Here is a 13736-nt window from a genome sequence, read left to right as displayed (position 1 = left end):
GCTAGACAAAACTGGATTTGGAGTGCCAGACAAACTGGACTTAGAGAGGTCACCAGGATTCGATCATTGCTTAGCAGAGGGCCAATACAAAGAAATCAGTGACCATTCCTTTGGAGAGGGTCCTGATCAAAATCATTATCTTCATTAAAAATGGATTAAGTCACTGCCAGAAGATAGCCTATACCCAAAACATTTGATGACCATTATTAGTCTCAACATTTTTATCATCCAAAAATTTCAGTTGAAAAAGGGATTAGACCACAACATAAGAGATAGTCTAATCAAAAGCATCTGACGACCATTACTAATCTCAATCAAAACATTTTATTCATTCAAAAATTTGTCATAAGGATTAACTTCCTTAATGTTTGATTTTTTTTTCAAAACTTTTTTTATTTCTGGTTTTATTTTCAAAAACTCTATTTTCATTGAGTTTGACTGATTTTTCAAAACTTCAACTTGAACTCTTTTTCTCAAAAAAAAATTCTTTCTTCATTTTTTTTCAATTTTTTTTGTAATGCATATAAAATCAATTGTATCCATAATCACCAAATTCTTTGTATAACTTTCTTCAACAAATAAAAGTCAGAGACATTTTGCAAATCCTAATATCAATTATCAACACAGGATATATTACATGCTCAATATTTCCTTTTGACACATCATATGATCATCAGGTGAATAAAAGGTGAATGGTATATCTTGACTCATAATAGTTATTTTTTTTTCTTCACAAATTCAAAGATACTTGGTAAAGATCATGAGATCTAAAAAGTTGCCCCAGTTTGGATTTTTGGGACAAAAACATGATTTGGATAAACTGATTTGGTTGAATGGTGACTGGTACAACATGGAGTGAATTGTCCCAACAATTTTTCTCATAAGTTGACAAGAAGATACTACCTTAGAGACTTTATCATATTTCTTTTTTTTCATTCATTTTTTTAGCAACAACATCATCAACCATGTCTTTTTGTTCTAGAACCAAGGTTTGTAAAAATCAGAGCAATCATTTTTCAATCAGTGTGGGCTTTATTAGCTTGTAACGTGGCAAGGGGTTGAAAGGGTTTGAAAGAAAGGGTATATAAAGGCCCAAATGAAACATTGATGGGTTTGCTTTATTTTTTTTTCACACAAGGATTATTAGCATGACATTTCCTTGAATATCTTCAAAACTTTGATCGTTTTTCATTTGTCATCTTTCTCTTCCTTCATATTGCTAACACTTTGTAAATCATGTTCAAGATTCCATCATTGATCTTCAATCATAATGGTTTCATATTTTCCTTTTTTTACTTGATTTTGAATCAATTTGACTTCAATTCTGCAGTTAAATCATTTTCATCTTTGACTCATTTTTCTTTGCCTTTGATCATTGTAAGTTGTGGTAGACTTATCATGAAGTTAATCCTTGTGTAGGGAAAATTTGAAAAAATATTACTTTTGGCTCAAAGAAGGTACAAAGGATAATTCATTCTTTTGATGGGAAAGAAAGATGGCCACACATCATCTTGAATCGTGATTCCTTTATTTTTACAAAGATTAACTCCAAAATAAAATTCAATGACATCTAACAATGTTGCTCTTAGTTTTCATTTTTCATATACTTCTTTTTTTCATTTTCATTTTCATTTTTCATCATCACATTGTTTTAGCCTTTAAGAGTTATTGATCATTCCATCAACCTAAGAGAACTATTTTGAACACAAATGGTCCCTCAATAATATTCACATTTATCATTTGGGACAAATTGATTTTATTAGGGTGATTTTTTTCATTCAGAGAGGTGAATGGACTTAGGTGAGATACACAATATATGTCAAAAGGAGACGTATGCACATTATTTACCATGAAAACATTAAATTTCGAATTACTTAGAACTTCGACTCTTATCAAACATTTAGAACATTTTTATTTCTTTGGAAAATTATTCATTTGATGATTTTACAAACAAGAGATTCAATATGCTTCACATTTTCAATTTTATTTTTCTTTATCAAAATGAAAAATCATGAAAATCATCAACAAAAATTTTAAAACCCTTTTTTTTAAAATTTTATGTTTTTTTTAATTTTGTTTAACGAAAAACATGTGTAAAAAATGGGCCCAATGGGCCCAAAGATGACAAAAAATGAATTACATTTTTTTAATCTGATTTGTGAACTCACAAATACATATATTTTTTTTTTAATTTTTGAATTTTGATTTTTATTTTTGGTATATTGGATGCAAAACTGTATATTTGTTTCAAAAAATTGATTGAACCTTTTTTTAAAAGAAAAAACAATTCCAGAATTAGAAAAAGAAATTATGAGTTTAGGAAGGTCGGACAAGACCAAACTCAATGAGCTGAATGAAATTGGTCTTGATGGGTCTTACACAATTGAACTTAATGGGCCAAGCAAATTTGGACTAGAAAAAAAATTAAGTTTAAAACGCTAAAAGAATCAAATGGATAGAACTATCTGACTTAGGGAATATTAGACAAACAAATTTTTTTTTAATTTATTTACAATGTTCTTTTTTTTTAAAAAAAATCATATGATGTCAAAATTATGAAACATGACAATTTTCATCTCTTTTTTTTTTTTACTTTGAGAAAGATTAGCTTTCAGGACAACCATGACAAGGGAGTCTAATGGGTTCAAAAACATTTTTTTTTCTTTCCATCGTTCGACAATCTAAAAACATTAATTTTAATTTTTTTTTCATTTACATTCATATGAATGAATAAGACCTTCAACCAAAAATATCAAGAAAACAAATTTACATACATGTTAAATATTTCATCTACATTTTTACAATGAGAAATTCTCAAAATCAAAGTGTTTATACTCAATTTATACCACAATAGGAAAAAACATTGCTTCATTTTTATTTTTCAAGATTTGTTGTTTATTTTTATATATAGGTCATGAAGATGACCATCTATCTGAAAAATGACGAATTTATACATGTTATGAAAATTTTCCTTTGTAATATATACAATCCAAAAAAATATTCAAAAATCAATGATTTGTTCAAAACCTTTTATCATCTCTAGAAAAATGAAAAAAATTATGAATTCAATATTTTTACTTTCTTTAAATTGATTTCCAAACATGTTGAAAGAATTTATTTCATTTTTATTTTTCTTTATCATTTTCTTCAAAGAAAACCACATATGGTAATTGGGCCAACGAAACCCTTTTAAAAAAAAATGTCTGTCAGTGTCACAATGAATATTAAAAGTGAGTTTAAAATCTTCTTTTTTTTTCAATATTTTTTTATAGAGATATATAGGTTACTCATATGAATGAAAATAATCATCAATCCGAAAAAAAATTAGAAAACAAATTTGTGCAAATGCTATGAATTTTTTTTTAATTACAACGTAAAAAATTATCAAAAATTAATTGTATGCTCAAAATATTTTAATTATTTTTTTCACAAATGGAGGAAAAAGAAGAGAAAATTTTGAATTCTAGAGAAACCTAACGACACTTAGGTATAAATGGCTGGAAAATTACTCTTTCAATTTTATTTATTTTTTTTTTGCAGAAAAAGGAAATTAATTTCATATATCTTTATCAAAAATGTGATGTGAAAATTATGATCATGTTAAAAGATTTTTTTTCTTTTTTTTTTAATTTTCAGAAAAATTGGGCTCGAAGGAGACCACATATGAAAAATGAGCCTAAGAATTGTTTTTCTTTATCCGTATGAAAATTTTTTTTCGGAAAATATTAGTTTTTTTTTAAAATTAATTTGAATTTTATTTGTTTATTTATTTATTTGAATTTCATTTTATCATTATCCTATTCTTTATTATGTATTTACATGATTCGATCAAATTTAAAATTGTCAACTTATCATTTATTTTGAAATTTTTTTCTTTTGAATAATGTGCAGAAAATTGTTCAAGATCTTTGAAATGATTTCAATTTGAAGAGTGGATAGTTAAGAAGAAAATAAAAAAAAAAATGAATTTGTTCCCATTTGACAACAAAGTGTACTTTATGGCATAAAATTAGTTTGAGTATGCTTATGTTAAAACAAAGTAAACAAAAAAAAACTTGAAAACGTGCCCCTAATGTGAGGATATGAATGAAAAATTGTGTTTGACTTGGATATGAATGGGACAAAACCAAATGGTGATGATTTATACATAAAATTAATAATTAAAATAAATAGACTAGTACTCAGAGACAAGGTTTGAGTTCAAAATGAATGCTTAAACATAAAGTCTCAAAATGAATTGTAAGAAAGAATTATTTTTTTTTATATTTTTACAAACCCTATATGACAAAAATAAACAATAGTAACAAAGACAAAATATTGACAAAATAAATTTACGATAGAATGACAAGATAGAATGACAAAAAAAGGCCACTCATGAATAAACAATTATTTTTGGAGAGATTCAAATCTCAACAGAATTTCATTCAAAAAAAAATTGTTTTTTTTAACATGAAGAAACATGTCTATATATCATCTCAAATAATGATAGTTTTTTTTATTAATTCACGGGAAAAAATAAAATTCAATTACGACAAAATGCCCCTTGTTTTGTTTTTTTTATATATTTTTTATATGCACAAAGAATTGCTCGTAATCGTTTTAAGGTCGTGCTCCATGTAAGATGATTCGGACAAATGAGTGATGGAAAATGATGAAGAATGAATGTGTTTGAGCAATTACATGTTATGAAGGTCAAGTAAATACTTCAAAAATCAATGATAAACATCTTTATTTTCGTCTTTTATTCAATTAACTAATTTGACCAAATAATGTTTATTCTTTCTTTTTTTAGAATAATCTTATGAACTTAATAATAAATAAAATGAAAAATAGCTAAGTAAGGTTTTATTTTTTTTGCTTTATTTTATTTTTTATATTTTTTTCTTAAAAAAACATATAAACTTATGTAAAATACAAAGAAAAAGTGAAAAAAACAAATTATTCAACTAATCTCCCTTTTGTGTCTTATCAAAGGTTTGTTGCTTAAAGTTCTAAGACCATGTAAATACATTCACAATGATGGTTCCCTAATACTTAAATTAAGGCCACCAAAGTTATGGCTCCTTACACCGCATTTTCACAATAGTCAAGTAATCAACTCGGTGTGAAAACACAAATTAAGAGAACAAACTCTAGCTGGGGTTCTCGCGATAACCAAACAGGAAGTATATCCCAAAGTGACACCATTACACAACCCCTATAATTCTAAGTTGCACTCAAACTCAGGTATAGGGACCACTCATGATATGCATAATGTGTGTGTGAAGGGAGATTATAATGCATAACAAAACAACACCTGCAAAATAAACACAAACAAGCATATATATATATATAACATGTTGTCTACCCTGGGGTTCAATATTTAGTCACATAAAATATAAAGAAAAATATTCACATATAAGCATTTCAAATATCAAAATAAAATAAATACACACATGCAATTATTTTAAACTTTAAAATAAAACAACACATATGCAACTATTTGAAACATAAAAGAAATCATTACATAACCAACTACATAGGGGGAAAAACATAAAGGAAAATCACATCAATTTCACACATATAATTAAATGGCTTGACTTTTTTAAAAATTGGTCCCTAGTGGAGTCGCCATCTATCGCAACCGGGATCGTGACGGAGATTGACGACAAGACTCTTAAAAAATAATAAAGATTTAAAAATAAGGGTTCGGAGTCGTCACCATAGTTTATTCTGGAAAACTACGAAAAAATCATAAAATAAGGTTTGGTCTACGAAATCAGAGTTTTGAGTTCGAGAGTCGGTTACATATAGGTATTAGCACCCTACCACGTCTGCCTGAAGAGAGTACCTATAATTAAATGTGCAGATGTGGTTTTCAAAATGGTTATTTTCCCCAAAAATAACAATCCAAGAAAATACAAATAAAAGAAAAATATTTTTATTTTTAGGAAGCCCGACAAGGATTGTCCTTGCTCCTACGTATTCATTCTCATGTAAGAAATCAGAGGTACGTAGTTCTTTTGAAAATAAGTTTTGAAAGAGGTTTGAGAAATTGATTTGGAAAATTGTTTGGAAGATTATTTTGGATTTTTGGGAAGTGAACCTGACAAGGATTGACCTTGCTCTTATGGAAAATCAATGATCACGTAGTTCTGGCTAAGATTAAATACATGAGAATTTGATATTTTTTAGCTTTTTGGAGATTTACATTTTTTTTTGTATTTTGATATAATATTTAGATTTTGCTTAATGAGCACTAAGCGGATGCGTACGATCGCACGAGTACTCGCACGACTTTTTGTTTAGTTTTTATTGTTTTGTGTAATGAGCACTAGGCTGATGCGTACGATCGCACGAGTACTCATACGACTTTTTTTTGGTTTAATTTATTATTTTGCGTAGGGAGCACTAGGTTGATGCGTACGATCGTAGAGTACTCATACGAAGGTTGGTGGAGAAATTAGAGAAAGAAGGTAGATGTAGGAAATAATAAAAAAAAGGTTGGTGGAGAAGGTGGTAGATAAAATATAATTTAGAAAAGTGATGGAATAAATAAAAGTTAGTTAGAGAAATTAATATAAAAGTGGGGTGGAAAAGTAGATGAAGAGAATGGATGAAGGAAATAATAAAATATATTAGTGGAGAAGGTGGTGAATAAAATATGATTTAGAAAAGTAGATGGAATAAATGAAAGTTAGTAAGAGAAATTAATATAAAATTGGGGTAAAAAAGTATATGGAGAAAATGAACGAAGAAAATTATAAAATATGTTGGTGGAGAAGGTGGTGAATAAAATATGATTTAAAAGTTAGAAAGAGAAATTAAGATAAAAAATGGGTGTAAAAGTAAATGAAGAAAATGGATGAAGGAAAGAATAAAATAAGTTGCTGGAGAAGGTGGTGGATAAAATATAATTTAAAAATGTGAGAGGAATAATTAGAAAAGTTGCTATATAAAAATTAATATGGAAATGAAGTGGAAAAATAAACTAAAAAAGGTGGTGAGGAAGTTAAAAAATGTGGGATTATTTTGGACCATTGGGCTAAAGTTAAAAAGTTAATTTGGCAGTGTAAACAGTAAAACAAATAGTATTTTTTTTACTACCCGGACAAAATTGGATGTTGACAGATATGCTTATGCAATTTTTTATCAATTATATTTCTAAAGGGGAGAAAAGGTTTGTCTTTGTATGTACAAGTTGGTCCTCACATAAAAAATGGGAAGATTGTTGCTTAATGATTCATGTTGTTTTTTATGATGTCCATAAGCATTGAGTGGTAAATTTTGGTAGATTCTAAATAACTTGTATATGTAAGAACGTATAAAATGGTATTTTAGGACTAATAGTGGTTTTAAAATAGTAACACTTAATTATTTTAATATTAAAATGTTTTAGTGTGAATAATTTTGCTATGAACGAGTTACATTATTATAAAACACATCATTTATCTAGAATCCACTTTTCTAAATTTCTCTACCTTTTCACTAAACTCTCTCACACCTTAATTACTTGTATGAAGATAAGAGAGCCATGTAGGACTTTTATGAGCAAAAGCTACAATTTTTATCTAATGTAATTGTTGAACAAAGTAATTTCTCCTTTTACCCCTTTTAGAATCACTTTGGTGTTTTGTATGCAAGTAGGGTGGGGGAAGAGGAGGGGTTGGGGTTTTTAAGGTTCCTTGTGCAGATTTTGCATATCTTAGTGTTTAAGGGTGCTTAGAATTAAAGGACTTTGGTGTTGCTCCTACAAGTAAAGGAATTTATATTTTAAATTTAATTGTTATTAAGAATTCGCAAATTGTAATATGTGTGGTAGTGATTTATTATGAAATTAATGGATGAATATGTTTTAGAATGATAATTATACATGTTTGAAGAAATTGATTGAATTGATGCTTGAGTTGTGAAATTTTTTGTGTGACTTAATTGAAATTGGTTGATGTGTGATGAAGGTTTAAATGAGAAAATTATGTTGTATGTTGAATTTGATATTTGAGTTGTGAAGTTAAAAAATGAATATATGGAATAATGTTCTAGTATCTAATGAGTCAATTTTGATTGAACTAGATGAATTGATAAATGATATATGTAATTAGAGGATTAATTAATTGTGTTTATAAAATGGTAGTGATGAGTGTGTAATAAATTTAGTATTGTAGGTTTTTTTTAAAGATAAGGGAGTTTGACTCAATTAGTATTAGAGGGTGTTATGATCATATGAAATCTGAGTTTTTTTTTTATAGAAGCTTTTTTATGAGACCTTTGATTGATTAGATTTGGCACTTCTTAAGTCAAGAGTTTGATATATTAAAACATTATGAAGTTTATTAAGAGAGAAATAACTTGAGAATAGTCAAATTGCACAATTGAAACTGAATGAGTGTTGGGTACCACTGGGCACCAGTTGGACATGGGCACTCACTTGGCCAATGCTAGGTGATACTTTAGTACCACTGGGCGTAACCAACCCACCTATTTTTTTAAAGTTATATTATTATATTATAAAATTTATTACTTTTTTTTATTACCAAGCCACGATCAATTTAAGTTGGCTCATTAATCTACCCATTGTTATTTTTAAGTTATATTGAACTTTATTTAGATTTTAATTAGAAAAAATATTATTTTTTTGGTATTGAAGAAAAAAAAACTTGTAGTTAAGTGAGTCAATGGGTCAACCTTTTTAACTCACCAATTTGTGATAAGTCAGGCCGAGTTCAAATATTTTAAACTCATTATGAAGTTATGTTGACTCACTAAATGACTAACCCGTAATGTGCTGAGCAGAATGGAATGACCTAAATTCTATCCAAATATTATTTTTTAATCTTATTATTTTTACTATTTGTATTATTATTATTTTTATTAGTATTGATATTATAGTTGTTTTTTTATTATTAGTAGTATTATTATTAGTATAATCTATTACTTGATATTATTAGTTGTATTTTCCATAATCCATTACTTTAACATAGTGCCGTCAAAATGAGTTGAAACCAGTGAGCCAACCCGGCTCACCACGGGTTTGAGCCGGGTTGGGTTGGAAAAAAATGCAAAATTTTTTATGCGAGCCAATTTTGACCCGCCTCACTAAGAACCCGGCTCACACGGGTTGAACCCGTGGTGGGTCGGGTTGGCTTACCAACCCAGCGATTTTTTTTAATTAAATCAAATTAATAAAATTAATTATTCAAATCCTATTTTTTTTTTATTGAAATCAAATTAATTAAATTAATTATTCAAAATGCACAACCTTTACTTAGCAATATAGCCTTTCGCATTGCTGTCTTTCCAAAAGTTCCCCTATGCAAATAAAACCGTAAGATTATAGATTGTATAATATTATAGATGGAGATAAAGAAGAAGATGCTTCAAGAGAGCATAATATTGTGGATTTATCCATTCAGGACTCCAATTTAATAGATGGATAATATTATAGATTGGATAATTCAGGAATATATTATTTGTTTTATCTTGTTTTTAGACCTATCTACAAGCATATATATTTTTGTTAACGGCTATATGTAGTTTCTTGGTCAAATGATTGTGTCATTAAACTAAATTGGCAAAATTTTATGCTTGATAGCTTAAAATATATATAACAATATATTTCTTTTGTTTCATTTTCTTTTATATCAAGTGGTCCAATTATTACTGTTTTAATTTGATCGATCAAAGTAACATGTTATAAGAATATCAGAAGAAGAGAGTGAAAAAAAAGTTAATTAATTGAGTCAACCCGTTTAACCCACAAACCCGTAGTGGGTCGGGTCGGATTCGAATTTTTTCGACTCGCTAATAAATGAGCCGGGTTGGGTTGACTCACTAAGTGACTAACCCGTTATGGGTCCGATCGGGTCGGACCGGGTTACCCGTTTTGACAGCTCTACTTTAACATAAAAAAAACCAATATTAAAATAATATTATTTATTTTTAATGAATTTATTATAATTTTTTTAATTGTTTTATCAAACTTTTATTTAAATATTATATTTATAATTATACATATATATAATACTTAAATATGATTATACAAATAAATTATTTATTTAAATATAATAATAAGTATATTAATTTTCTTAATACAAATTAAAAAAAAAATTACTCATGGTATTCGCAGGATCTTATAGTTGTCTGTTACTAAAAGACATTGTAATTATCGTTTTTTCTTGTCAGTGTTTATACACTTTGTTCAAATAGTTGAGAAATTAACAATAAAAAGTTATGAAGTAATTGATTTTCAAAATTTAATTTTTAAATTTCGCTAAACATAATATATAAAAAATAAGTTAACCGTTCTTCGTATGAATTCTTTCCATTACTTACCCCTAAATTAAATTTCACTGAATGAAACCTTAATTTGGGCTCCATCCAAACCCTTGAGAAATAAAAACAACTGGTCCAAGCCCAATTGAAAGACGGCCCGATCCAATAAGGTTTACCCTAGTTTTCACTACCTTCATATTCTCAGGGTTTCTCCTCCTTCATTCTAGTCGTTCGGTGCAGGCGCAGCAGACAGACAGAGAGAGTGTCGTCCTTCTTCAAACGCGGTCACCATGGGGCGTATGCACAGTCGCGGGTATGTTCCCATGGTCACGTTTTCACGTTAGAGAATACGGAGAAAACAGTTCTTTTCATTTTCCTTTTATCTAACGTTGTTGCTGTTCTTATGTGTTGGTTCCCTGAATGTTTTTGTTTTCAGTAAGGGTATCTCCAGTTCGGCTCTTCCATATAAGAGGACGCCACCTAGCTGGTTGAAGATTTCGTCGCAGGATGTAAGCAATGAACACCCTATTTGTTTTCTTTCTTGCACTTTGGCCTGAATTTGTGTTAATGCTATCCTTCTTCTTAGATGCTTGAAAACGGTGACTGTTAACTGGAAAGAAATCTTTTTGTAATGTGCGTATGTTGTTTGGTATCTTACTTCATTATGCATGCATATAATTAGGTTTAATGATTCTTCTTTTTCAATTGGAAACTCGTTGTAATTTTATCTCAAGCATTTGATATGTGCAAGGTCGTAGGTTGTCGATGTCGTTAGAGTTTTGTTGCGATCTGTGATATTAGGGAAGTTTGTGTAAAGAAAAATGTTGAAACCTTGTTATTTTCAGTTATTTTGAGACAATGTTCGAACTTGTTAAAACAAAAAATTGTAAGACATTGGCGAACCCTTGTTGTCGTATATAATTGTAAAATAATATTGCTGGAATTAAAATTGCTGTATTAATGATGTTAGGGCTCTTATAAACACATTGGTGTTAACCTTCTGCTATTCTAATAAAGTTATGAATATGGTTAAAGAGTTCTGATTGGTATACTTTGAATGTTTGTTGCTGTGTTAACCATACGGTGTTGTACTTATGACTTCACAGGTGGAGGAAAACATCTGCAAGTTTGCCAAGAAAGGTCTCACTCCATCCCAAATTGGTGTTATTCTTCGTGACTCTCATGGAATTGCTCAGGTTAAGAGTGTCACTGGAAGCAAGATTCTACGTATATTGAAAGCCCATGGTATGACCTTTTCCATCATTCTAGGCTTATTGTACTGTGTGGCATTTGAAATTTTACAATAGGAATGTCATTGTCATTTGTAGGTCTTGCTCCTGAAATTCCTGAGGATTTGTATCACTTGATCAAAAAGGCTGTCTCCATTAGGAAGCACTTGGAGAGGAATAGGAAGGACAAGGATTCTAAATTCAGGTTAATTTTGGTTGAGAGTAGGATTCACCGCCTTGCCCGTTACTACAAGAAGACTAAGAAGCTCCCACCCGTGTGGAAATAGTAAGTCTTTAATTTGTATACTCTATAAAGGCATAAACTTTTGCGTTTGATAATGGTTGATTTATGATCTAATTTTTTTCTTTTTTATATAGCTAGACACTAGGCAAGGTGCACTTAATCAGTAAAACTTAAACCTACCCTGTTATTACTTTCCTTTTGTTAAAGGCCTAGTTTTGATAAATGGTTGTTTTAAGCTTTTCTTCATTTTCAGTCTCAACTTGTGGACCAACACTATTTGCTATGTGTTTCTTAATAAGTTGATCACAATTGATTTGTTTAAGTATTTTATCTATAGAATATTCTGAATGCATGATGATTTCAATTGTTAACAAGGATTGCTGGCTCTGCATTATTGGTCAAATTTTCCTGATAGATTCAACAAGTGCATTTTCATTACATCATTGCTTTGATCGAAAGAGTTTTTCTGAAGTTTGTCACTGTAAATCTGTCATCAATTGCGGATGGTGTTGTTTCACCTTGATTCTATGTTCCTATTACCTTATTTACTTGCTTTTATCTGCAGCTATATTATGTCACAGTGCTTCCCTGTTGTTATTGCTAATATTTGTTTGGTTTATCTTAATTGCAGTGAATCTACAACTGCCAGCACCCTTGTGGCTTAGAGTGAAATGTTCTTAAGATATGATAGAATTCTTCAATCAATGTACTTTTTGATAAGCAAATTTATTTCTTTGACGTGATTTTCGAGTTTTCAATTCTTGTTAAAACACTTATCCAATGGTAGTTTTGATGATGGATTTTTGTTTTTATTATTGATTACCGAATTGCCGTTTTGGTTTCTATGTGGTAGTAATTGAATCTGAGCATCGAATTGATGTTACTTATCGTTGGAGGAATAGCATTGACTAAGATAATATAACCTCGTCCTTGGAAGAATAATCTTTCGATTTTGATCTGATAGTTTGCATGTATCAACAATGCATTCTGTTTTAAGGATCAACATTTTTTACCTTGAGTATGGAATGATAAAATATTTGTAAGTTCCTGTTTCATAATCCTGGATTCCGCAAATGCTTAATGATAGAACATGATTGATGGAAACTACAAAGTTTTTCCTCTAGAAGAAGTTATCTCAAGTATTTTATAAGGTGAAATTTTTTAAACATTTAACTTGTGAACTTGTTCCATCTCTTAGAGTTGAAAAATGTGAAATTGAACATTTTGTTGAAGCCTTCTTGTAAGGGTTTGAACCAACATGTCATAGTCAATGATTGAATATTTTTGGCTTAAATTTAATATTAATTAAAACTTTTTCAATAGTAATTTTTAATTTGATTGTATAATCCAAGCATGGTTTAGTCGAATTTTTAATTAATTTATTAAATAACTATAGGTATTAATTACTTTGTAAGAGTACTCTTTTAATATAAACGAATATGGTATTATAAGCTATGAGAATTTTGACAATTAATTTTTATAGATAACTGATTTTGATTTTCTTCCTTCTTTCTTGCCCCGCCATAATTTTTTAAATTCTATTCATATCTTTGTTGTAGTTGTACATAATGTAATCTGTAATATAAATTTATATTTTAGATTTTACAATTCATGATACAAAATTGTATAATGGGTATAATTAGTAATGCACATTTAAAAGATAATTCGTAATTTGAATTACATTTTGGATATTAAAATTACATGATTATACAGTTTATAAATTACATTTTAAATTATAGAATTTGGAATATAAATTTTCATTGAATGTTCCGTAATGCTTCTAACACACATACACAGGCAATGGCTCAGTTGGATGCGAATACAATGGTGATGAGTGATAAGCGAAGAGTGCAGAGGATTTAATTTCAACTGTTATTTCTTTGCAAATTGCTTTTTTTATTTTTTTTCTTAAATCTCTTGTTCCTTTCTCAAATGAAAAAGAAAATAAAAATAAAAATTCAGTTCAGAATTTGGTTTCGACTTATCTTTTAACTGGGTTTTTTTTTATCACA

At 28.9% G+C, this 13736-nt stretch overlaps 1 protein-coding gene across 1 annotated transcript; it reads left to right on the top strand.

Moving 5' to 3' along the window:
- The first annotated feature begins 10422 nt into the window (after nucleotides 1-10422).
- On the top strand, nucleotides 10423-12567 carry LOC124829373 (small ribosomal subunit protein uS15). The gene is made up of 5 exons (XM_047302868.2): nucleotides 10423-10564; nucleotides 10688-10760; nucleotides 11358-11496; nucleotides 11580-11766; nucleotides 12356-12567. Exons 1-5 carry the CDS (start codon nucleotides 10542-10544, stop codon nucleotides 12387-12389), a joined length of 456 nt encoding a protein of 151 aa, XP_047158824.1. The 5' UTR covers nucleotides 10423-10541; the 3' UTR covers nucleotides 12390-12567.
- Nucleotides 12568-13736: the final 1169 nt, after the last annotated feature.

Source organism: Vigna umbellata, chromosome 11 (assembly GCF_029865625.1).
Source record: "Vigna umbellata cultivar VRB3 chromosome 11, Vumbellata_1.0, whole genome shotgun sequence".
In the NCBI taxonomy this organism is placed as follows: domain Eukaryota; kingdom Viridiplantae; phylum Streptophyta; class Magnoliopsida; order Fabales; family Fabaceae; genus Vigna; species Vigna umbellata.
This window is presented reverse-complemented; position numbering and strand designations above follow the sequence as displayed.

Coding starts and splice junctions, on each gene's coding strand:
- LOC124829373 (XM_047302868.2), top strand. CDS start 10,542: ATGGGGCGTATGCACAGTCGCGG. Junction 10,565..10,687: donor GGGCGTATGCACAGTCGCGG/GTATGTTCCCAT, acceptor TTTTGTTTTCAG/TAAGGGTATCTCCAGTTCGG. Junction 10,761..11,357: donor TGAAGATTTCGTCGCAGGAT/GTAAGCAATGAA, acceptor ATGACTTCACAG/GTGGAGGAAAACATCTGCAA.